Here is a 25,784-nt window from a genome sequence, read left to right as displayed (position 1 = left end):
GCAACAGGTTCCAGCTTTGTGAGATCTGGGAGGTTAATGGGTTTTTACAATACCTTTTTCAGCTTGCAAGTTGAAAATGCTGAGATGAAGAATGGCTTCAGAGAGGTAAGTCGAGCCCTGTCATTTTTACCTGCATGCCCTTCTGAAAAGCTCGTGGTGTGAAACTAGGGTACCCCTTTGTTGACGAAAGGGAGGGCTATGGTGCGACATCCCACAAGTCGATCTTATTGTAAGATTCTGCTTTCTTTTCAATGACCCTCCAGCTGCTGGTGCTTACCAAGAGGCTGTTGAGGAGACAGGAGGAGATGCTACATTATGTGCAAGTGGTCTGTTCGGGAAACATGAACTCGGACAAGGCGGAGTCGGACAGTGCAGACTCACTTCCGTGGAACTCCCCCTCAGAGTAAGTGGTCGGAGCATGTGCTAACTTTCTTTGCATTTAAGTTAAGTTTCATACTTTTTTTGGAGTATTTATAGGCCTAAAATATCTTCGGTGGAAGTGGCGTTAATTCATGTTGTGTGCAGATTTGACCTGGCCTGACTTTTTGATCAACTGACATAAAAGGAAATTTGCTCATGAAAGATCTGAGACAGTATGAGAAGACCTTGCTGTAATGTCTAATATTTTATGGCTTTTTGCGTGTTTTGTGCAGTATACATAAGAAACTTGTTTAATAATAATAATGTCTCTCCATGATTGCCAATGGTAGATCAATATTATTTGTTCAGAACTGGCATTGTTCTTTCGCGCAGTGCTCACGAATCATATTTTCATGCATATCACCCACCCCTGCATATAACCCGGACTTCCAACTTACTACTGAAAAAACAAACAACAACCTCACATTTTACTTGCATTATTCACGCAAATCAATGTCCAGATATTGCTAGAAACCATACCTTTATTTTGAGTATGCTCGTTGCCACATTCACTTTTGGCAAGCTACCTATATCACCCGAGGCACCTTCATTGCCGTAGATAGCGTCGTCGTCCGCGACGTCAAGGTGATTGCTAATGCGGCACTTTTTGAAACTGTTCCGCACCATCTTGTCTAGAAATGTCGCGGTAGCGCCGAATCTCTGTCGACACGACATGGCTGCAACCTCTTCTCTTCTTGACATACTTTGCAAGTCCTTTCTCGGGACCTCAAAACAATCTTCAGTCGCGGCTTGCAGTTTGCAGGTTTTCCATCCTCCTCCCTTGCGGTGGTGGTAGTTCCGGCCTGCTGCTTGGTTTCCAATCTCTTCGGCAACAGACGTGACGGTGGCGCAGAGCGGCAATCGACGTCTCTTAGCCCGCAAAAACAAAACAGAGATGGCTACTCAAGAAAAGAAGTGAGAAGGAGAAGGTGGGGAGCAAAAGGCCCCTAGGAGAGACAGAAAAAGACGTGGTGGGGAATCTGTCACGACGACTTCGCACTCATTGCCGTGAAGCCGTACTGCCCGCCGAAATTCGCCTATAACTCGCGCCCCTTGCTTTGCTTTTTTTAAATTTTAATGTGGGTTATACTTGGGAAAATGCAGTATGTATCCCCACTTGGCTATTGGTATGTGGACGAAGAGATTTCTGCACTGCAACTTGGGAGACAGATATTTCAGCAACTGTTGTCAGTCAATCTGCTATCAGAACTGGTTTGTTCAATGTAGTAATGACAAACAAATATTTGCATGTTTGGTTTCTGCAGGAACTCTGAAGGCAAACAGACACAAGCCAAGTTGCAGGCTCTGCTGGAAAAGACCCAACTGAAGTTGCTTCCCGAGGAAGAGAGTCGATTGCTACAACTGGAAGAGAAGTGGCGCCGCCTGCGAGTGAACAAGGGCGCCGTGGAAACACGTTCACCGCTTGAACTGATACGGCAAGTGCCTCCTCACACTGCATGTGATTGTCCTCCCATATTCAGGCGCACACGCTACTGGTGAACTCTACCAGTTGCATTGGAAGGTGTTGTTTACATCTTTTCTAGAACATTGACTGGAATTGTCTGGTTGATTAAGCTTATCATTAACTATTATTTGTCAATTTGGGGTGGTACCCTGAAATGACAACTTGCTGTTGCTGTCTTAGAGCAATTAATAAATGCTTTTTTAGAGAAATTCAGTTTGCGCTAGTTACTCTCAACCTATAGTTCTCCAGAGTTAGCGGGGCATTCTAGATGTCCTTTCGAATACTTCTAATTTGCTTATCTTTTTTTGCGCGAAACATATTTTAATGGGGAGATGCAAAGGAGCCCACAGGAATGATCAGGCCCAGCCTCTATTCCTTGTTTGCTTTCGTACGAGCATTTCCGGTCATTGCCAAGAAGATGGCTAGCGCCACTTCTGGCAAAGATGTCATTTATTGATGTGATATACAAGTTCCAATGTTCCAGTTGTGCTATGCTTATAGCACTCCACTACATGTGTGAACAGGCCTTTATGCCTTTCGCATTCCAAAACGTAAACAGTCTTAAGTGTCTTCGTCTAATTTTTTTTCTTCTCTCGTCCTCGTGCTCTGAGCCCCGGAGAATAAGAAACAAACAAAACAATCTTCCAATTGTTGACGTTCCGCGCACTGTTGGCTGTGTCCACACCAGTGTTGCGGAATGGGCACCCCCATTCCATTCGAATTCCATTCCGGGGAATTAGAGTTTTCGATAATTCCATTCCTTTCAACTCCTAGGAATGGGGACACTGAGCCCATTCCCACTCCTGGAATGGCTGAGTCGCTCCATTCCATTCCTCCAATTCCTAAACGTTAAAAGTGTCACTTGACAGCTGCATTATGTTGCTGGGTTGGGCAGAAATACTCAGAAATGTATTTGGAAATACAAATACTGGGATAGATGAAAATAGTTGCTAAGATACTGATACTCAAGTCTCAAATATATCTATAAAAATGTATCGTGATACCTATCGGAAATAAGTTTTAAAAAGAGGCAAAAAGTCTTTGGAAATACAAATACAAGAATATATTTTAGGGAAGGCAGAAATATAAATACTGATAATACAATACATTTTTCAAATTTCTTTGAGACTCCAACTGAGGTGAGGCTTAAAGTTGAAAGTGGAAGTTTCTTTTTTTTTTTTTTGTCTTGAAATTACTTTTTCGCAGGCTTGGCATTTCGCCTTGAAGGTAGTGGTTCCGGACGAAGAGTCCTAAATGGGTTTATAAAACGTTCCACCAAGGATTGACCGCGGTCCCTTCCCTGGCATCCTGTCTGACTGACCAGTGGTGCGAAAAGACTTCGACCTCTAAAATAAATTCCATCAAAACATCACCACCTCCCCGTCCAATAAGGGCGCCCCTGTCAGCACTGACCACATGACGTCACGGTGGGATGAACTAGTATTCTTGAATCTGTAGGTGTTGCCTTGAACATGGAACTTTACCCACGCTGCTGTATGAAAGGACAATACATACTTTCGTTGTAGCTGACCTCCGTGAAGACCATGCAGGCAGTTGCATTTGGAATTTTCGAGAAAAGTGGACCACCTGAAGCATCCTGAAGCACATGTATTATCTTCTGTTACGGTTCAAAAATCGATATGGTGGCATCCCTGTTGTGACGGTCCTTTCTGCCGACTCTCCGCCTCCAACGCATGAATGGCATTCTTCAAGTTTCGCCTAGCATCATTCAAACAGAGACCTCGTGGATTGTGACCTGATATTGCCGGCACAGGTGCGAGCTCTTCGAGAAACAGCGCGCTCGGGACGAGTCGAAAGTGCACGAAGTCTGGGTCCGCTCAGCGAGGCCACGTCTGGCCTCCTTCCTCGGTATCGGATCACCAGAGCAGCAGGTCACGTTCATGTCGGCTGATGACGTACCAGCCGTGCAATATTACAGGCGCAGACACATTCGGATATGTGTTGAACTTCACTGGTGAAAGGTGCCACCGCCGTCTCCCCCTCCTCCCCTCCCCCCTCTGTTCTTTGCTTTGACACTTGTTTTTTGTATTGCATTTTTTTTCTTTTGCGCATAAGTCTGGTAGGGCCTTACGCGGGTTCGCAGTTTCTTGCTCATTTTATTTCTGAACAACCGACTCCCTGACTGGATCGGTATAGCTGAACGTAAAAAATAAATAAATAAATAAATAAAATATAAAAAACCTGGCCCATTCCATTCCCATTCCATTCCGGGCAAAAGGCATCTAATTCCATTCCCATTCCATTCCCCTCACCGTTGCCGCGCATTCCATTCCCATTCCATTCCGGGGTCGCGAAAATGCGGAATGATTCCGGAATCATTCCGACTCCGGAGTGGCAACTCCGCAACACTGGTCCACACAGCGGCATTGACTGCGCTGCTCTGCATGCAGCCTGCTAGATTAAGCGGATTTTGGTGACCGTGTGGAGCTGCTAAGACATCGTTGGCCGGTTTCATAAACTTTTAGGCGGAATTGCGTCGTTTTATTTTACTTGTAGGCTTTTCAGAGGATGCGACATAGGATTGCATTCTTTTCTTAAAGGCCGGAGTACACTTCGCGCTTTCCACTTTTTCCCGCCTCCTCCTTTCTTATATCCTCTCTACGTTTTACCTTGCCCCCAGCTTGGCTCCCCTAACAGCTTGGGAGAGGAGAGTGCTGAAAGGATTATCTTCCCTGCAGAAAACCGAGGTTGTATGCCGGCCTTTAAGACAGAAATTTGATTGGAGTGTCCCTTTAAAAGTCATATTGGCTATGAATGGAACCTCGGGAGCATCGGGCCGAGTTGCGTTGAGAAGGCCGTTGCATCACTTGCAGGTCCCACTTTGCCCAAGCCCTGGCGAAGTGCAGCGGCCCCCACGTCCAACCGGAAGCCAGGCCCGCCTCCTCGTCCTCCCTGTCGGACTACAGTGGGGAGGAGAGTGCAGAGGAGGAGCCCCAGCGGCCACCTGCCAGCGCCCGGCGTATCCACGAGCAGGTTCCAGCTCCCTGGGAGCAGGAAGTGCGCTCCTGGGACAAGGTCCAGGTGTTCCTCGATGGCCTGCTGCGCAACAGCGACATCCAGCGCAGTAACAACAACCCAACGCCCACGAGGAAGGCCAACAACTCGACCAACACACTCGTCATCCGCCACGGCACAAGCAGTCGCAAGTGTCGAGTCAAGGAGGCGCAGAGCCGAAAAGTGGAAGCGCCCAAGGACAGGTCTCAGGAAAACGTGAGCCTGAAGGTGCTTTTCGAAAACAACCCGGAACTGCGGCAGGAAGGTCAGACTTGTTCGGTGCTTGAGGTCTTGGAGCCCTCGAGCAGCGATGCAGAAGAAGACCTCAACGTGGGACTGCGGCGCGGAAGCGGGGACAGCTCGTCGAGCTCCTTCCGCTCTAACGAGAATGCGGTGCTTCACGTGGCGGAGCAGCGGTGTCCCAAGAAACCCGTAGCTGCGAGCAATGGCGAGCGCAAGGGCAAGGGCGCCATCCTTCTGACCAACATCGCAGAGCTGCCCGATTGCTCAAGCAGGTACAAGGTCAGCTTCAAGATCCAGCAGTCGCAGGAATGCCCTCACCTCGGCTCGGTAGAGACGCAGCCCAAGGATGAAGCAGACGCGGCAAATGACAAGAAGGGCAGAAACGCAGAGCGGCAGATGAGTTTCGCAGAGCCCGACTTGATTCGGGGGACCAACGTGGCAGAACGTTGCGCCCCGGAGCGCAGCACCGCGGAGGCCTCTTCGGCGGGCGAGTGCCCCTCGGAGCTGTCCTTCGGAGACTCGGCCAGCCAGGACGTCACGGGGACGGAGGACGTGGAGGAGCAGCAGCATGCGGCGCAGGGTCTCTCATCCCCAGAGTGCTCCGTGCCAGCAGGCGAAACCTCTTCCGGGGCGGGAAGTGCCAAAAAGCGCAGCGGATTTCTGCTCAAGTTCTCGCTAAGGGGCCGCTGGCCGTCCAAACAGAAGCAGCAGCGGAAGAGCGAGGAGATCAGCGCGGAGGAGTTTCGAGAAACATACACGCGGAGTGCGGGGGCGGAGCCCTTCAGCCGGGACCCCCTTCCGGAGCAAAGCACCACGGCCAAAGCGAGCGAGCTGTTTGCGCTCTCACCGCCCCCAATCCCGACGCTTCCAAGGCGGGGTCCTCCCCCTGTGCCCCCGTGCGAGGAGGAGGTGCCGCCCGAGTCCCCCGAGCCCTCCCTGGGGAGCAAGTGCTCCCCGACCGAGGACGAGGCCCTACTCTACCTGCATGGGGGGTCGCCAGAGCCCAGCATCTTGAGGCCAGATTCCATCGTCTCTAAGACCACCGGAGGTAGGTTCATGTGAAACTTCGGCCCCGGCACATCCGATGAATTCTCGCGGGTAGTTTCCCGCAGATTTAGGAGCATGCCACTTTAGACACTTCCAGTGAATGCTAGCTGGCTTTTGATAAAGTGCAGCAGTATTATATATGAGCGTGGTGTTGCTCTGGATGTCCTCCTCTTGTCTTACATCTTTCAAACTCTGTCGGCCCACATTCTTTGTGTCCTTGAATTCAACTTGTGCTGGTTCCACTCTTGTTCTTCCTCATCTCCCCTGGTCTTTCATCCATATATTCTTTTTATCATTCTCACCTTTTATTTCTCCTCGCACACGTCCCTCCAAAGTGTCTGCCCAGTTTTTCTCTTTTTAATTTTTGCTTAGGTAACCCTCGGTTCGCCACTTGTCAATGTGCGGCCTGTTTTGCGTGCCGGCACAACAGTGGGTTTTTGCAGTTTAAAGCCAAGACCACCACAAAGTCCAGGTTGCAACAACCCGCAGGAATGCAAACCCATAGCTACACATTTAACCTCCACTCTTTCTTCCGAGAGAGGTAGAGGAAAAGAACAGTTTTGTCGCACATATATATATTGGGGGTTCCCACTCTTCAATCTCAAGAAATGCATACCTTGATTGACAGCCGAGAAATCCTTCTCTAGCGTTGATTCAATAAAGCAGCACAGAATCCTGCAGACTTTGTAAACAGTAAAGCACATACCGTATTTACTCGAGTACGGTAATAGCCGCACTATTTTTGAACAAGGCCCTTGCTTCTACTTTCCCACAAAACACATATACAGCCAATCATCGCATTGCGCATTAATAACATAGCGAATAACCAGATTGAGAACATGATTCTTCATACAAATGCAATCTTCAAAGATGGTATCTTTGCACAAAAACGTTATCTCTGTCCTGTAAACCACTGGAATCATGCTGTTGATCAATGTGATTGGCAATCTGCGTGTTCCTTGGAAAAGCGAACCCTCAAATTTTCTTCATAAACAGCGCGGCTATTACTCGAGTAAACACGGTGCTAACAAGTTTTTGGCACCCATACTAGAAAATACCGAGCAAGCACGTGCCCACCCATAATTGGAAGAGAACCATGGAAAACTAGGAGACGGGTGCTTGCTAGGCCTAAGAGCAAAAATGCAGAAGGAGCACACGGTCAAGTAGGCCCTTGCTTGGTCTGACCACCGAATTCAGAATGGCCGTCGTTTGCTGAGCCAATAGAGTGCTTCAACGTGTAAAAACAGAATGTTTGCATTATTTTCGACAAAGAAAAGTGCCCTAAAGTGTCATTGCAGTTTTTGCATCGGCAGCACACAGCAGAAAGTGACGCGACCACTTCCACGATTTCCCTGTCCAAAAATGAACCACAGACCACAGCATGTTCGTTGACATCAGTATATCCGGTGGACGAAACATCTTTGAGGGATTAATGCCAGCTTTGTTTACCGTGCACTGCTTGCGGTTACACTGTTGATCACCTCCACAATTTCCCATTTACAGCCTTAACTCGCGCGCGCGAGCTGCCATGCTTGATTTGGCTTGGCTTGACCTGGCCACTCGGTGGTACAATTGACTCGGCTGCTGGGCAGAAAAAAAAATCAATATTGATGGCGGATGTGGGGGATGCATTTTCTAGGCGAGTATGCCGTCAATAGTTAAATGAGAAAATTTTAAAAGTGGTTCCTTACACACTGTCTAGTCTTCGTCACTAAAGCCTTTGAATGACTCTTCTGAGTGAACAAAGAGCAACCTGTCTATCACGATCAATTTCTACCTCTTTTGACCCTCGTCCCCTTTAACCTGCTTCGCCACTTCACCCATGCCATGCCGGTGCTAGGTTCGGTCGCGGAGATAATGGCTGCTTCTGGAGACTGGGTGTTTGATGTGTCTTTCGTGTATTTTTTAATTTGCTTAAGAGTGGGCGTTTGATATGTCCTTTGATGCTTTTTTAGATGTTTCAAAAGTAGGGGGTGGGCACTTATTGTTACATGAGCATGCTCAATATATTACTGTAGTTACGTATCGATGGCTGGCTCAGATTTTATAAAATAGTGCTTAAACTGAAGGAACATTTTACGTAAAGGCAGGAACGATCGAGGAACTTCGGCAACTTTAGGAACCCTTGAGGGTACACCCTGAGGAACTTCTGGCTTCCGAGGAACCCAGTTGGAGGAGTGGTGGTAGAGACCAGCTCCCTGTTTATAAACAAGAGCATTTGCTTTGAGGAGCTGTGGGAACTGTGCACATGCAGGAACTTGTTTCTAGAAGAGTGAAACACCTTGGCGTGACGTCGGAAACACTAGTTGGAGTTTTATGCGAACATCAACGACTCTCTGTTCCCTCGTGCAGGCTCCCTGTCCCGCCCGGCGTCCTCGGCGTCCCAGACGGAGGACGGGAGGCGGGGTGCCAGGGAAGGGGCGGGCCGGGGGAATGTGGCCGTGGTGGGCTTCTCCCTGCCCAAGACGCTATCCTCCACTGAGGTGTTGCTGCTGCACACACCGGAGTCCTCCGTGGCGGGGCGGCAGTCGCCTGCCCCCAGCGAGGTCTCCAAGACGGAGAGCGCCCTGTCACCGCCCAGCGACGTGTCCAAGACGGAGAGTGCGAGGCAGGCACCACCCCTGGGAAAAATCGAGGAGATTGTGGCGGCCGCGGGGGCCGCCGCTGCTGCATCAAGCGCGGAGAAGAGGGTGGACCCGTCGGCCGCTGCCCTCAGGGCCCGGCCTTCCGCGGGTGTGGAGGCCCCCAAGCAAGAGGGCCATCCCTGCATGACCCCCGTGGCCATTCTGCAGCAGGACGTCCCGCCGCATCAGGCAAAGGTAGGCTTTGCAGGAATCCTCTTCTTTGTCTGCGGGGCTGTCTGCGGGGAATGACAAAAAGGAAGGCAAATTTCGGGGACTTTACAAGTCTAAACGAATGAAGCGCATCTTCATTCTTGAATGAAGGACTGTGGAATAAGTTTGGCGGCCCGTGGAGTTTGTGACAGAAAACCGAGATCTCGGTCTCCTCTGCAATAAGCCTTCTTCGGATTGCGGGAATCTCGGCCAGGATTAGAACCCGCCAACCGGGGACTAGTAGGCTGGCGTCTTTGCCTCGGAGGCGCCGAGGCGGCTGTGGGGAAAGCGCTTGGAAATAAATAGACGGTAAGTGAGAGGCGGCAGACATATGGAGGGAGAGGAACCTTCTAAAAGTTTTGTACTTAAAAGTTATTATTATTATTTTTTTTTTAAATAAAAATAAGTTGTTTCAACATTTATGCTGAGGACTTGAATAGGAAAGGTGGAGGTTTTGTAACAGTTATGACAGAAGCATGGTGCAGAGAAGCAAGTAGGTGAAAGAAAAGAGGAGCGAAGTAAAAGGAACCGTGTGGTTGCGGCCCGAGACATGGTGGCGGTCATGTTGGGTTGCACTGTTTGGACGTAACAACCGGAAAAGCAGACACAATAAATAAGAATTCAATGCAGATATCCCTGTGTGAAGCAGTGAAAATATCAAATTGATGGAGGACATATAGTTTTACTGTACACTTGATATCTCTTACAAGTGTACCAGTGTTTTGTGATGTGTGGGTCTGTAGATGCTCACAATGGCTAGACCGCATCTCAGTAACCTTTTGCTTTTATTTTTTAAAGTTTCAATCGCTGAGATGTAGTAATATAGGGGTTACTGATATTGTTTTTCTTCAATTCGGTCTGGTTTCGATTGATCTTTGGTATACAACTTGGTTGCGTTAAAAGCTTCTCACCATTCAAATATAGGTTTAGTATTATCAAATTATCATAATTAGCTATGGATTTGGTGACACCCCATTTATTTTGGTTTGGTTTCAACTGAGAGTCAAGAAGCTTTTCACATCATCTTATCACTATTGAGTATAATAACAATTAGTGGTTGCTAATTGTGAGCACGTGGCACTTAAACCATCGGACTTTAGAGACGAGGTCGCCATGCAACAATGGGACAAGCTCCGTGTGGGCATATGTAGGGTTCTGCGTTTTCCAGGTTTATTTTGAGGGAAAGTGGAGGGTGCTTTTTGGAGTTAATTTTAGGGAGGCCACCTATGGTAACTTTTTTATATGGGTTCAATATACCATAAAATACCACAGAAGCGCTTACTTAGTTGAAGCACTCACAATTAACATTTCCCCAATTTGAGAATTTTGCAAATTATATATTAAGCACCCGATTTGATCGGACAAGCACCCATGTGTGCATTAACCCAAGTTTCAGTGGAAGCGGGGTGGTCGCTTCCCCGGTATTTTACATTATACTATTATTTTATGAAGCTTGCAAAACAAAAGTTGAAATAAAAAAGAATATCAGCGCAAAACATTTCCGAGCTTCCCTGAAAAATATGAAGACCGGTCGAGTTTGTGCAACCAGCAGCCTTGAAATTCTGAACTTTTCATATAAATTGGAAACCGTAAAATTTTTACCAGCGAGTGTTATTGGATTTTATTGGATTTATCCGAAAATGGAGAACCCACATTGGCGATATTTATCTGGGACCATTTTTTCCTAGTTTGTACTTGAACCATTTGTTCTGCGACCATTTGTTCCGGGACCATTTGTTCCGTTTGCCGTTGTAGGGTCTTTTTAGTGAGGCTCCTTTGTTCCCCTCTTTCCAGGCCAAAAAGATGACATTGGCTGCTAGGAAAAACAAGAAAAGTTCAAAGCCCTGGTGAGTGATTAGAAATGCTCTTGTTGGGAACATGTTAGAGTCTGCACAAGCAAATGAAATGGACAGGCAAATTTTTCGCTTATCCTTTTGCGGTCATGCGAGTTTTCCACTTGTACCTAGGCACCTCGTCATAATTAATTTAAGCGAAAAAAGATCAAATCAATGACTGCCTTTAAACTCAACTCTTTAATATACTATCAATATGTTCATTTTGAAAAAACTCTGCATTGTCCTGAATGTTTTCACTGAATTATTGAATTATACTAGCGGTATGTGCACGGTGTACGATACTTTTCAAACCAAATGCCGAGGTGCAAGCCAGGGTGTCGAGGGCAGGTTTTACTATAGAAAACATTTTCATGTCTTTGCCTTTTGACTTTCCTGTCACTGCAGACTGCAGTCTCCAGACTGCATAAAACGCGGACGGAGTAAAGCTTCCATCTTGAACACCCAAAAACGTGCGCAAAATGCCCGTCCGCACATCTAGCAAATAGAAAAAGGGATCGCACCTGTTAACGGCACTTGTTGGAGGGACAAGAGATGGTGCAAGTTGAAATTGTCGGGAAGCGCCCGACGCTTGACCGCAAAGGAGAAACGGGCCTGTCGGGTGAGCCCCGACACTTGTCCAGAATAGGAATATTTATTTGTTGGAAAAGTGACTAACAATAAAACCCAGGATGAATTGGAAACACCAGTAAAAAAAGTGGCCGCATCTCCACGTGGTGAATGATGTTGATTGGGGCGAAGCTCTGGTGGTGCTAATGATACTGATTTTATGGTTGATAGGTAGTGCTGATGGTGCAGATTTTTTTTTATTGCTCATAGGTAGTGCTGAGTTCCGGGTTGCGTTTCGGCTTCATTATTACTGCTTTATGGTCGGTGAAATGCAGAGCCAGTGGTTCTTCTAGCGGATCAGCTTGTATCCGCTAGAAGCCGTGGGAACGCATCTCCACCGACGGTCCATGTCAGAAAAAGAATATGTGGTATGGATCGTGGTTATACGCAGTTGAGCATTTGACTGCAGTGCTCTCTCGTCTATAAACGTTGAGCCAATGCGCGCAAAGTTTAACGCAATTATATACGCATTTGACCACAGCGCCCTCTCCTGTATAGACGTTGAGCAGCTACATTAAACATTGGAGTGTAGCGTAGTGGTTAAGACGTCTGCCTCGTAAGCAAGCGGTCTTGTGTTCAAACCCCCTTGTGGGCGTACATTTTTTTTTTTCAAAGTGAATCGATCTTGGAGGCAGTGCAATCGATGTGAGCACGGATGCCAGACAAGGCTAGACCCTGAGGAGCTTCACCTCTAAAATATACATAAGAGCCTTATCGTAACACAGGATAGCCTGTAGACTACTAGAGCCTACAGGCTTGCTGCTAAGTTTCGATATCTGATATACCGAGCACCTTACAGTAGACTCTCATTAATTCAAACTCCTAGAAGCCACACATTTTGTTTCATTGATCAGAAATTTATCTAAATATGATGCAAGATAAAATTATGATTTGCCATATGAATGGCTACCCATACAAAGCAGATATTTGATGATTTCCTTTACATAGGCCTACTGAATATATAAGTGGGTATGCTACACAAGAAACATTTGTGAAATGTATGACATAAGTTTGGTTATTCCTCCAAAATGTTGTTTATCGGGGACTGTTTAGACAGCAGATGACAACTCAAAACAAAATGAAGGCAGTTCATCAGGCCAAGTTGTCTGAAGTGGATTATTAAGCAGGGGACACATGGGCGGTGAAAGCGGGCACCACGCAGCAGTTTTTATAGCAACTTGTGCGGGAGCTGCGATGCGGACCTATGCCGTGCCGCCACGTCACAGCATCCGCTCAAGTTGCTATGTAAATGTTTGCGTGGAGCCCGTTTTCATAGCTCATGTGTGCTCGCTTGAGCCCCATTTAGTGTGCTTCTTACCAAGCACCGGTGCGCAGCTTGCTTCTGCGGGTGTTGCCTCTCTGCAGTGCACCGGTGCTCGGAAAGAAGCGCACTCAATGGGGCCACGAGTACAAAAAGTGTGAATTGCACAAAAACGCCGTTGGTATCGAGCGGCTTATAAATACATTTAAAACATAGCGAAAAAAACAAAATTTAAAAATTTGTTTGAAGTAACCAGAAGTATGAAATATCCCAGTTTCAATTATTATGAGCCTACTGTATGTGGGTCATACAAAAGCAAAGTCATAAGCAAATTCATTGGAATGTCTCTTAAAACAGTCACAATTTGGATCTGCCCTGTAGCCAATAATTAAAAGCATCGCCTTACAAAAGTTTTCTCCAGGCACACGTTTGCCGATTTTTTTGGTTTGTACCTCGAGCCAGGTGACGGAAATTCTGAGGCACGACCCGTCCTTCCTTCCAGGTACGAGGTTTCGGACGAGGAGGACATGCTGTCTCCCGACAAGTACCAGACAGTCAGGGCTCGCAGCAGCTCCGAAGACGAGACAGACCTGGCTGTTGTGGCGTGACAGTGTCAGCATGTGACACATTTATGAACAGTCAGACCTTCCCTTGTGCCACGGGAGTCGGGCGTCTGGCAGCAGTCATTTGAACCGAACGAGCCAACGTGCAGTGCAACACAGCTGCCGCCTCGGTGTGCGGACTTGGGACGGGTCGTGTTTGGGGGATAACTCTCCCGCCGGATCCCATGGCTTGCGTAAGACGACGCGCATGGCAGACAAATCTTTTACCGTGAATGGGTAGCTGAGCACAGCAGGTTTTGGCAAGGGAGCTCGCGGTTTCACTGGTCGAATTTTTTGTCATGTAACATATCACCCCGTGCCGTTTTGGGGCATGTTCAAGGTTCCTTCTCTGTAGCTGTCCCTCAGGGGTGCGAAAGCTGGAAAGGGGAGGCGGCTCTTTCGGGTAACCTTGCAGTTTCTCCGCCTCCTCTAAAGAAGGAAAACACCCATCGTCACTCTCATCCTGCGTGCTCTCAGGCATTTACTCCGGGAGCAGGCTCGGCTCGGCCTCGCTTCCTTCCTCGACCACCACATCGTCTGGCCGAGGCCCGTCCGAAGGGCCGTCTCGACTGAGGCGTTCCCACTAAGAAGACAAACATGTTTCCGAACTCAGGGCTGTTTTAACGGATATTTGTTTATACATTTCGTTGTTTGTTGCGTTGTACTAGGTGTGACATTGTAAAGCTTTACGCCAGATTGTGTGGGCGCACCTCACATATATTTAAATGGGAGCAAAGCGTGTGTGAGTCTGCATCTCTTTGAGATGACTTATCCTTTCTTTTTATGTGTGTGCGTGTGTGTGTGTATGTGTGTGCGTGCATGCACGCACACGTTGTGCCTCCCAGGCAGAATGGAGAACACCGGATCATGTGATATGTGCACAACGGTCATTCCTCACCTGTTGTTTTTTCTCACCAAAAGATCTTTTGAGGACCAACCTGATAAAAAGTTCTTGCTTATTAGTTTCTAACATCAACAGTGTTGACGCTTCATATCGAAAGACGGGTATTACTGCATAAAAATTAAATTAGTAGTGCTTTTTTTTTTGTCATGTGGTTGTAATGGCACATTTCATATTTTTATTGTACCTGTTTTGAGGAACATCTTTTTTTGTGCCAAGTCTGTAAATGTTTTCTGACTGTATCATAATCTTTTTACAAAGTGTACCATACTGTAATACTATTCTGTACTTCTGACAAACTTCATCTCCAGTGCATTTTATGAAACTAATACATTACCAAACTTAATGGTCTTAACTGGACAATTCCACAAAAGAAGTCCATTGGGATGCTCTTTATATACAACTGTTAATTTATCCAGTGCTAATACTATTTTGTACAGACGCCCTTGTTTGCTGTATCAGATGAAATTAACTACTTCTTTTTAACTGTTATGTTGTCCAAAATAAAACCATGAGAACTAATGACACTTATTTTTGACTTTCTTGCATATGCTCCACTACTTTGGAGAATCACAATATTTGTTGCTAAGTGCGTGTCTAGACAGGTGGTACTTGAGGGTGTTGCAGACCAAGGAGTTCTCCACGCAGCATCAGGCAGGGCCAGGCCAGGACAAGAACCGTAGGACGAATCCAGGCAGGAACATCAGGAGACGGGAGGGTCTCTCATAATGAACTCTGTTTAGTATGTATTTAGAGATGTATACCATATTTACTCGCATGATGAACACACCCCCCGCAACAGGTACCAATATTTGGACTTTCTTTTTCCCTCGCATAATAAATGCACCTCCTATTTCCGACTCCGCGAGTCTCGAATTGCGTCCAACTTAGCTAGCCACCAAGCCAATTTTCTTTTGCCGCCATGCGGTCAGGCCAAGTCAACCCAAGTCAAGCCACTCTCATAATGGTTGCAAGTGCGTAGTTGCGGAAGTGATCAACCGTGAAACCGAAGATCGCGCACACTTGACGAAGCTTGAGTTAAGGAATTGCGCAGCCCCGGACATTCTTCGCCTATTGGATGCAGTGATGTCAACAAACACGTTGTCGTCTCTGGTCCAGTTTGAGACAGTGAAATCTTGAAAGTGGTTACATGTCAATTATTGACACAAATATGTGTCAATTTTTTGGTGAGAAAAGTGTGTTCATTATGCAAATAAATATGGTAGACATCGTCCGAGAGCACATTCGGCACCTCTTGTTCGCTTCTTTTATAAGGTCGCTGTTTGGTACCCCAGTGGTTGGTAGCTAATGGTTGTCAAGCTGCCAATGAACGTTGCATGTCCTGGCTCCGCCCTTGTTCACCCCTCGAGCATGCACATACGCACACACAATGTTGCAGCAGACGGATTGTGAGGGCTCCCTCCAATAGGCAGCGCCTTGGCTCAGGAAGGTGCTTTGCCGATAATCCACGGGTGGTGACAGACGATAATCTGAACTGTTCGAGGAATGGTCGACCTTCGAAGAATTCCGCAGTGGGAGCTTGCCCCGTCCATTGTGTTCGAGGTCCGATCCCTGCAATGGGAATCCTCGGTACGCCCCTCCTCCCGTGACCATGTGGCATACGCGAGCAGGCGCAGGTTACCACGGCAACAAGTTTTGAGCAGCCGAGTTGGGCGAGCGACGAGTCAACGGCTGTCCCTTTCTCATCCCTCCCCTTTGTACCGGCTCTGTCTTCCGCTGCACCAACGCTTTGTCGAACCTGGTCAAAAACTGCCACGGTTGCGGTGCAATCTAGATGGATTTGGTGACACTTCAATACGTGAAGGTAAGTTATGATGAATAACGTATTTAAATAAGTTCACCTGTCGCGATGCGTTTACGCTGCCACAGATGCGGTACGACGCCAACGACGTACGACGTTCCGGCAGATGACTGGGGATGGCAGATGGCTGCAACAACCGCTCTGCCGGGACGCGCAGTCGCGGAGACTCAACGAGAAAGCGCGTGATCTGCACCGAGGGTTCCCGAAATTTCCTGCCGTCGTGGTACTGTACGTTTTGCAACAGGTCTATTGGCGCCGTCGCTCGGAATCCTCTCCAGGTAATCCGCCGTCGTGGTCCCTGCTCACTTTCCGGTAAATAGGCGGCTTAACATCGTGCTCAGGTGTTGGGACGTCAACACGGAGCCGGGCAAAGTTGCTAGTTGTTAACAGCCCAGACGGCTGGTTGCCAACTGTGAATGGGATGGCACACCCCCACCGGCGGGCACGAAGGAGGGACGAAGGAAAAAATGTGATCTTCACCAAGGCTTATCGCAACAACACCTCCGTCGCCACTGAGCTCATCAGAAGGGCAGCAGTCCAACACCGCTTTCTTGGGAGAGGGCCCGGTGTTCGCCACCTCGTAGTGACGTAGGCGGGGGCTGGGTCCAAAATCTCGAGGGGGGAGGGGACCTCAACCCAGTTCACAAGAGGAAGGCATTGGTGAGACAAACATAGAAAGCCGCGATCCCAGCACCGACGAAAGCTTCGCTTTCCTCCCTCGATCCGCCAGACCAAACAATATTGAAGACAACGCTCCACCTAGTACCAAAAATCTCTCGCTCGACACGGAAGCTCAGGCTATCATTAAGCCCTTTAAAATAAAGCATGTTTTAGCCAGGTAAACACAAACAAATGTTATGGTAGCGTGCTTCAAAATAAAATCACAATCAAAATGATAATTTCCAAGGATTGGAAACAAACAAAACTTCACAAATTTGTACCATCTGATCATGGAGCTCGCTCACGCGTTAAAAGCTCCGACTTAGGCCATCAGTTTACCATTTAGCTTACCCCTTCCTACTTCATTTCGAATGCTTTCTACTGCAAAGTGAGAAAAACTTTCTTGATAATACAGCGCACAACAGATCAGCAAAACGCAATAAAATCGGACTCCCGTAAAAAGAAAACCTATTGATACACCTGGCTAAGTCGACTCCAAAAGAGATACGAATTAAGCCTTTGCCTTTTCTAGCGGCCTCTGCCTCGTCTCCTTTCTCTTATTGCTTTTTGGAGAGTAGTTTTCGCTCTAACCCACACCCAGTTTGCTGTCAACAATTCTCCAACTACGAAAGTCCTGACTCCTAGACTCTGCAGTCCTCTCGAAGTCACAGTTGAAAAGTTCGGACTTGATTTCTGCACCTGACTTTATCTCTTGCCGAAGCATAAAGGCCCGTTCACACTCTTGCGACCGAGTACGACTGAGAGAGACGAGATCTCTTACAACTTCTTAAAGGTTTCTAGAATGAGGGAACACACTGACATTGTGGCGCCATCTATGCGGTGACCCTAGAACTGCATTTCACAAAAGCGAAGGTTTTGCGGGATTTCCGAGGTCAAATGTGCGTAATACCCATAGAAAGGCTCGTTTATAACATTGACAAAAGTTTTTCGAGCCAAAAAAGAAAGGATATTGCGCGAGAAATAAAAAAAAATATGCCGGACCGCCGAGTTTACACTGCTTCCCAATAGATGGCGCCAGTGTGTTCTCTGGTTTAAGTAGTTTTAAGGAACCCAGGTTTAAGAGGTCGCAAGCAGTCGCAAGAGTGTGAACGGGCTTTAAGCTGTAAGCTGAGCCCGTACTCATTGAACCTGGGGTACTTGGATGAGACTGAAGATTGGACCAGCAATGCTCCTGCATTCCGTCGATTATCTTATCGTAGTGGAACCCTGACATGAGTGTAACAGCATGACTCCAGACTTCCTCCCGTTGGGCGACTCCTTGCAGCTCTTGTTCTCGTCTGGCCGACTCTGTCTCGAAATCTTTTCATCCAGCATGGATTTACAGGTGTCCCCTCCAGACCTGTGGCCCGCATTGCCGCTGTAGATCAGCAGCTCTTTGGAAGCGTTTTGGAAGCGGAAGCGTTTGTACCAGAATGGAAGACCCAGCGCCGCTACCTCGGACCTCCTTGCTTGTTCAGCTTTGGCTCCCTAGTGTCACTGCTGTGCTCCTTGCTCTTTCAGCCGCTGTCGGTTGATGCTTTCTTGGGGTGGATATCTTCGCGATTTCCATCTCCCAGCGCAGATGATGGCTTTCTCTTTCTGGAGTTGCGCCTCTTCAGCCCCTTGTGATGTTGTATATTGAAAGAGGCCAGATTGGGAAGTCACTGACTTCACGCAGCCTTTTCTTGTGTCTTTTGCATCTGGACGAATGCCCGATGTCGTTCTGGGATGGCAACGAAGTTTCCAAGTGGCTCTGGCTCGGATTTCCTTCTTCCAACCTGGTCTCATCCGCGTCCCTGCTGGATCCCTTGGTCTCGCAGCCGCTGCTGGTTGAATTCTTAGAGTGGATGTCGTCGCGCTTTTTCTTTTTGTGGTCTCGATGACAGCTGCCGTTGCCTGGATATGTCGTCATCGAGCCCACGGTGTCGCTCTCCATCTGAAGCGTTTGGGCCAGTTCCGAGCACGCTGACCTTGTGCGGCCTCCTCTCGTGTTCCCTCTGTCTGGAAGACTAGCCGGAACGAGGTGACCTTCCTCAGAGCCCCTATCATGGATCTCCCTTGTCCAACCTCAGCTCATGCACGTCTCCACTGGATCCTTTGGCCTCGCAACCACCGCCGGTGGATGAGTCCTTGGGATGGGTCCCTCCACGTTTCCCCTTCTCCGGCCTTGACGACTTCTGCTTCTAGCTCGACACATTACGCCCCCGATGATGCTGCTGATCAGCCTCATTCCTCTTCCGTTTCTTCTTTCCAAAGGGACGTCTTGAACAAGACTCTTTTTCCGAGCACCCTTGACTTGGGTCTCACTTGTCGAGCCCAGGCTTGGTCTCGGAGTCCCACAGGTGGCAACTAGGACAACCCGAATCCTGCTCTGCCTCCCTATCCGCTGACTTCTCCGCTCTGCTTTCTCCGAGTTGGATGGACTTCCGTGGCGGCGTCACAATGCTGGCCTTGCCTTTGTGCCCCAGAAAGCAGACGTCGGATGCTTGAGAGGCCTTCTATCTTTCTTTGGCGGGATCGCTATTCCCTCCAACTTTCAGTGCTTCAAGCTTGGAGTTGGCGTCGTGTGGAACGACGTCGGTCGTCCCGTCGGCAGAAAGATGCTGGTCGTCGGTCAAATCAGACTTCACACCTTCAACCTTTTCTCTCTGACGCCCCGCCTGTGCTGCTACCCAATGCGTTCTAGCTCTGCTCGAGGAAAGTACTCTTTCCTCTCTGGACACAAGGTCTTTTTCTCGCAGCTTTGAATCACCCTCGTACGTGAACCAGTGAAGAAATCTCATTGCTAGGTATTTCGAGTCTGTTACCTGCACTACTACCGTTCACCTCCGAGACCAAACTTTTAGATTTCAACGTTTCAAGCTCAAGTCTTTCCTGCACTAATTCACGGGCACGCCTCGCGCGTTCTGGTTCATTCTTTGCTTTTCCCTCCCGCTCTTGCCTTTCAGCCTGCACTCTTTCATCCCGCTCCTGCTTTTCCTTCTTTGCTCTTTCATCCCGTTCCCACTTTTGAATCAGCTCCCAAGCCTCCCGAAGCTCCACGTTGGACATCTCCGATTCGCGTACAAGCCCCATAATCGGCTTGCTTCTCTTTGCCTGCCCCACGTTTATTCCAAGCTCCTCGCATATCGCAACCAACTCAGGAATGGGTAGCTTACTGACATCCATGGTCCCGAGTCCGCTTTATGCAAAGTAACAAGGTAAGTACATAAATTTGATGAAAGAATGTGGTTGTCCTGTGCTTGTCCTCCGTGTTTTATTCTTTCAATTTTATGTATTCATGTTCAACCCGCCCTCCTTTACCAGTCTAACAAGGTAAGCTTTTTTGAGAGATAGAGATATGGCTGGGCACTTAACCATATCGGGTTAGATTTCTGGAACGAAAGTCGACAGGCCAAGTGGCAGCTGAATGTTAACCAGCGCTCGTCTTTTCACTGACTGGACTTTTCTTTTCTCTGACTTTATATTCCACGAGGACGAGACCACTTATTAAGACATCTCGTCTGCTTAGTTACCCGACTGGTGGACAGAGAGTGCTGAACACGCGGCGCCATAAGGTGGCTTCAATTTGGTTGGTTTCGGTTTCAGCAGGCTTGCAACTATGTCGGTGTGTTAAATCATTTTCGCTTAGTTTTGTGATGTAAATGTATCCCTTGTGGTATAGAACCAATGATACAGTGGTAATGGGCCACCTTGAGAATTACGACGTAGTTGCGAGCCTAAATTCTGGACGTTTTTACGAACACCTTCATCAGATCATGTTCTTCGTTCGGTCAGGTTCGGTGGCGAAACGAATGAAACGATGCTGGGAGAGGATTACAGATGCCTACGTCCGCAATGCTGAACTTGCAAGTTTAGTGCTTGCTGTTCGATTTTCGAAGACACCAACGTTTTGTAAAAATTGCCGGCTGAGAAACCTTCCTGTAATGACTCATGAAAGGCAAAAAAGAAGCGATATTAATGAAGTACTCGAGAGGGATGTTACAATTGTGCTTCCTAGGCCGAGTAGGGAATTTTTTCAGCTATCGGCCCCGCTAAAGTATTCATTAGCAGCATTTCACAATGTTGGCCTTAGGAAACTATTTGTTATATGAACATTTCCTTACAACGTATTGAGAATATGAGGCAAGGGACAAATCCGTCAATTGAAGTCTGACGTCTGTCTTCCATACAATTTGCGAAATATAATTAAATGGCACAAGAGAATTGACCTCCAGCAAGCAATTGGCTCAAGTCAAATGCCAGGCACCAATTCATGGATTTGTGTAGACAGGTCTTTACAGTCGAGCCCGGTTATATCACATTCGGGTATTTAGAATTATTGTTTATATCGAACAGTCCAAACATCCCCTTGAAAATCACTTGTTCCAACATGAACGGCAAAAATTGAAAACTTGTACGAATTACCTGCGGACTACGTTCAGTGCGTCTTCAGCTCGAACGGCCGCTTGATAGTTCGAACTGTCAGCTGCTCTCAAACGTTTCTGCTTGTTGTCGTCTGCTCGTTCAAACTACAGCAGCCTGTAGACCAAGTGTTTACCCGGTAACTGCGATAAGAAGTAAGTGCAGGCTTTAAAAGATCTTTAAGTTTGAAGGTTGGTTGGGATAAGTAAGCTCAGTGTAAACAGTAGATACAAGATGTTGATAATAGTTAACAGTGGACATCACCGACTTGTTATGCCCTATTCACATGGTCCGATTCTGCTTGCGATTTTCAGTATTGACGTCGACCATCTCAGCCGCTGTTCACGCTTTTGCAGCCCGAGCGACGTAGCGACTGAAACTTGCGAGCGGAATCTCATCATGCGAATCAGGCTTTAGCATCCACGCGGAATGAATCACCAGATGTCACATTGTTCGAGCGAAGCTTTGCGGTGTAACAAGCCTCAATAATTTCAATGAGGTCACTAAAGTAGTCAGACATTGCCAGGAAGATGTAGAAACAAGAATCCCAACACGAAAAAGAACACGAAAACTCGCACCGATGCCGACAACATTGCATTCCAATGGTTTGTTTACGGGCGACGGCGAGCTTCTTAATCACACTCAATCGCGCACGTGCGGCGCCGGTGGTGTCCGGTAGGGGCGCTCCGGTTTGTTTATAAACATGAGTTGGTCTATACTTCGTTTCACCATAAGACTGACCGCAGCGGATGCTACAAGCAATCGGAGCCGATTCAAGGCCGTGTGAGTGTTACGTGACCTTGGGAGAGGGGGCACAGAAACGCGGAGATATTGTATCATGAACGAAGTTCACAGAGTTGGATCGACTGGGATGGCTTGTAGCATCCGCTGCGGTCAGACGTAGAATGCTGCAACACTCGATTCACCCCTCTAGCAGTAGGCCAGCAGTCACGCAAGAGCCCTGCACAGTGGTGGACACAAAAGACACTGCCAAGGGTGGACGCCCACGGTATGTCAGAGCACAGTCAAAGGCTAGAAGACACGCAAACAGATAAACTAAAACCGTTACTTCATATGGCACACTTCCTTCATTTGGTTAGATTATAACGCAATAACACGCCTATAGAAAAAGGGATGAACTACACAGTGACGTTGCACTTTTGGTGCTGTTTGAGTGGCAATGTTAGGCTGAAAGCCTAGCGCTGGCTATGCTCCGACATACAGTGAAACAAAGTATAGAAATGCTAGTACAGTGCAATCCACTTATAACGATACCACATATAATGATGTACCGGTTATAACAATCAGGTTTTAGAGTTTCTAAATTAGAAACGCTCAGTTTCTAGTCCAGACACAATAATTGGTTAAAACAATTGAATTTTGGGGTTTTCTCATTATCGTTATAAGTGGATTGCACTGTGCTTCCATTTCATTGCCATCTTATGTAATGACTTCGACATTCTGTGGAGTCGCTTGTTCCACCAGTATGCAGTGGTTCCGACTTTCTAACAATATGCTCATGACTTTAGAAACGGGTCTCTTGAGGCAGTACACAACAATTTGAATGGGGCTAAGACTCTTACTTAGTCCTCCAACACAAAAAAAAGTGGCAAAATAAAACTCTGTGGAGACTACAGAAGTAGTGAGGCAGCTATCAACTACAGAAGTTCTGGTAAACCTGAGGGGGAACCACTTGACGACGGGTATGTGTGCCAAGCCCAACAACAGTTGCAATTGATTAGAGCCACAGCAGCAGTTCAGAAAATAAATGTCATAAAAAGCTTATAGAGTGCTGGCCTTTTGGAATATCAGTGATGTGAGCAGTTTTCCAGCACACATAGGGAACAATGTTAGCTGATGTACAGGGTATTTGCACTTATTTGGATCAGTGGCATAGGCAGAGGGGGGCTTTTGGGGTCAAAACCTTTCCCCCGATATGATCCAGGCACCTGCCCACCTACGTTTCAAATCTAGCTCCATAGCCAACCCTCATCAAGAAGATCTCAATTCGCTCCGAAAAATGTCTCGTCACCTATGAAAGAATCCAGTTTCTCCGCTAGATTTAGCGGGAAAATTGACGTCACGTGACCTCAACAGAAATTCAGTTCCCCGCTAATTTTAGCAGGGAAACTGAATTAGTGTTGAGGTCACGTGACGTCAATTTTCCCACTAAATCTAGCGGAGAAACTGGACTGTTATATAGGTGACGTGACATCAAGTCATGTGACGTCATTTTCCCCGCTAAACTTAGCGGAAAAACTGCATTTCACGTGACGTCAATTTTTCCGCTAAATTTAGCGGGGAATTGAATTGCTGTTGAGGTCACGTGACGTCAATTTTCCGGCTAAATCTGGCAGAGAAACTGAATTCGTTCATAGGTGACGTGACATCAAGTCATGTGACGTCATTTTCCCCGCTCATTTTAGCGGGGAAACTGAATTGGTGCTGAGATCACTTGATGTCAGTTTCCCCACTAAATGTAGCAGGGAACCTAATTGGTGTTGATGTCATGTGAGGTCAATTTTCCCGCTAAATCTAGCAGAGAAACTGAATTTGTTCATAGGTGATGTGACACCAAGTCATATGACGTCCTTTGCCGCGCTAAATTTAACAGGGAATTGAATTGGTGTTGAGGTCACATGACGCCAATTTTTCCGCTAAATTTAGCGCGACTACACCGACGGCGATGCCGCGAAACCTGGAAACAGGTGCCCAAGAGCTGCACCCTAAAAAAATAGAACATCCGGTTTCCGAAGTGTGTTTGGATGACAATGCTGTGACGCTGGCTTAAGGTTTTAAGCTACAGTGAACTATTACCATATATGATGAGCTTAGCGATAGCAAACTTTAAATAAAATCTGTCAGACTCGAAAGAGTCCGTGTCGTTCCGTCAAAACATGTTTTGTGAACCACGTTTCATTTGACGCAACTTTTATCAACACTTGCGTATCACGGAAACTCATTTCATGAATCGCATGCTTTAGCGACTTTTCATGGACAAAATAGGTTTCCCGTCGGGTGGACTAGATTGCTGGTTTCATTTCGCTTAATGGACGTATGCCATGCGGCTCCGACATGGCAAAAACAAATCCACGAGCCCTGAAGGAGGCGTGTTCAGCAAGCGAAGCAACGGTCACCCCTCACTTCGCTCCAATCAGGGAAGATTAATTTTAATCTCCGGATCAAGCTTACGGCACACCTCGTGGGAACTGTCAAGGGTTTTGCAAGCTAGGCTAGTTCATTGGGGGATCCCGGAAACAAGAAGGTGGCTAAGGCAGTGTGCATTGGAAGCTGTTGACGAAACATCACAAAATCGGTCGATATAACAAATGCAGGCGCCTTTCGATAAAACATTGCAGTGTCAACGAAACAATCTGTCGATGAAACATTGTTTGATGAGCTGATTACCACCAGGCCCAGGGATGGCTACACATCCCAACTTGCGCATCGATCCAGCATCATCCAGCATCTCTATGCCCAAGATGTTCTCCTCATTGATATGCTGATTGTCACTAAGGTGGGGAGATCTGTTATATCTGGCTTCAGATTAGCCATGGTATAAAAAAATGAAAGTCGGGGCACATGGGCATGCCCACTCACTGTCGAGTGTCACAAGTGCAAGCCAGGGTGACCAATGGGCAGCGTAACAAATGTTACATGTAATATGATGCGCAGTTGACTGGAGCAAACGAACCAGGTCAAACCTGGGGGAATTCAACCCAGAGAGCACAGTGAAGCTAATCCACAAAGGTACTTCCCTGCTACTTCAATTCTGACCAATGCAAATGCACTTGCTCAGATAAAAGTAAACTAAAAGAAATTTTTGCAAGTTTACACGCCGTGCCAATAAAAAGGCATTTGGTACATTCCTGCGGAAAACAGGAATAATTTCGACCACCCAAGGATTTTTTAATGTGTGGTCGAAAGCTCAGTTGAACGGTGTCTGCTTCCCAATAGGCAGCTAGTACAATTAGTTTTCATTGTTTACAACTGCTCCATCGAGCTAGTGGGGTTTATGGGCTGCGTTTCCGAGGCGACTAAAGCATTCATTCTCTGCGTCTCCGCCCACTTTACCCCTCACTCATGGACAACGCACAGCATGCGCACTTGCGGCCAATCTGCCCACGAGGTGTCTGCGGATGCTCTTCATGCTCCCCCTCTTAAGGCCCGTTCACACTCTTGCGACCTCTTAAACCTGGGTTCCTTCAAACTTCTTAAACCAGAGAACACACTGGCGCCATCTATTGGGAAGCAGCGTAAACTCGGCGGTCCGGCATATTTTTTTTATTTCTCGCGCATTATCCTTTCTTTCTTGGCTCGAAAAACTTTTGTCAATGTTATAAATGAGCCTTTCTATGGGTATTACGCACATTTGACTTCGGAAATCCCGCAAAAGCTTCGCTCTTGTGAAATGCAGTTCCAGGGTCACCGCATAGATGGCGCCACAATGCCAGTGTGTTCCCTCATTCTAAAAACATTTAAGAAGTTTTAAGAGATCTCGTCTCTCTCAGTCGTAATCAGTCGCAAGAGTGTGAACGGGCCTTTAAGGCCCGTTCACACACTTGCGACTCCTTAGAACCAAGTGCCTTAAAACCTCTTACGACTGAAGAACACACCGACAGGCTGGTGCCATCTATGAGGTGACCCT

At 47.4% G+C, this 25,784-nt stretch overlaps 1 protein-coding gene across 2 annotated transcripts in view; it reads left to right on the top strand.

Moving 5' to 3' along the window:
• Positions 1–14,775, top strand: part of LOC8031915 — a 160,021-nt gene extending 145,246 nt beyond the window's left edge. For both annotated transcript variants that reach the window (XM_029990793.3, XM_042289291.1), the window contains 7 exons: positions 63–105; positions 264–403; positions 1,686–1,856; positions 4,720–6,191; positions 8,543–9,009; positions 10,819–10,871; positions 13,250–14,775. In XM_029990793.3, the coding sequence (XP_029846653.3) occupies positions 63–105; positions 264–403; positions 1,686–1,856; positions 4,720–6,191; positions 8,543–9,009; positions 10,819–10,871; positions 13,250–13,355 (2,452 nt within the window). In that variant the 3' untranslated portion in view covers positions 13,356–14,775. The remainder of the gene's footprint in view (positions 1–62; positions 106–263; positions 404–1,685; positions 1,857–4,719; positions 6,192–8,542; positions 9,010–10,818; positions 10,872–13,249) is intronic.
• Positions 14,776–25,784: the final 11,009 nt, after the last annotated feature.

Source organism: Ixodes scapularis, unplaced genomic scaffold (genome assembly GCF_016920785.2).
Source record: "Ixodes scapularis isolate PalLabHiFi unplaced genomic scaffold, ASM1692078v2 PGA_scaffold0__279_contigs__length_252992795, whole genome shotgun sequence".
Classification (NCBI taxonomy): Eukaryota; Metazoa; Arthropoda; class Arachnida; order Ixodida; family Ixodidae; genus Ixodes; species Ixodes scapularis.
The sequence above is the reverse complement of the archived record's forward strand: the minus strand, read 5'-3'. Positions and strand labels throughout refer to the sequence as shown.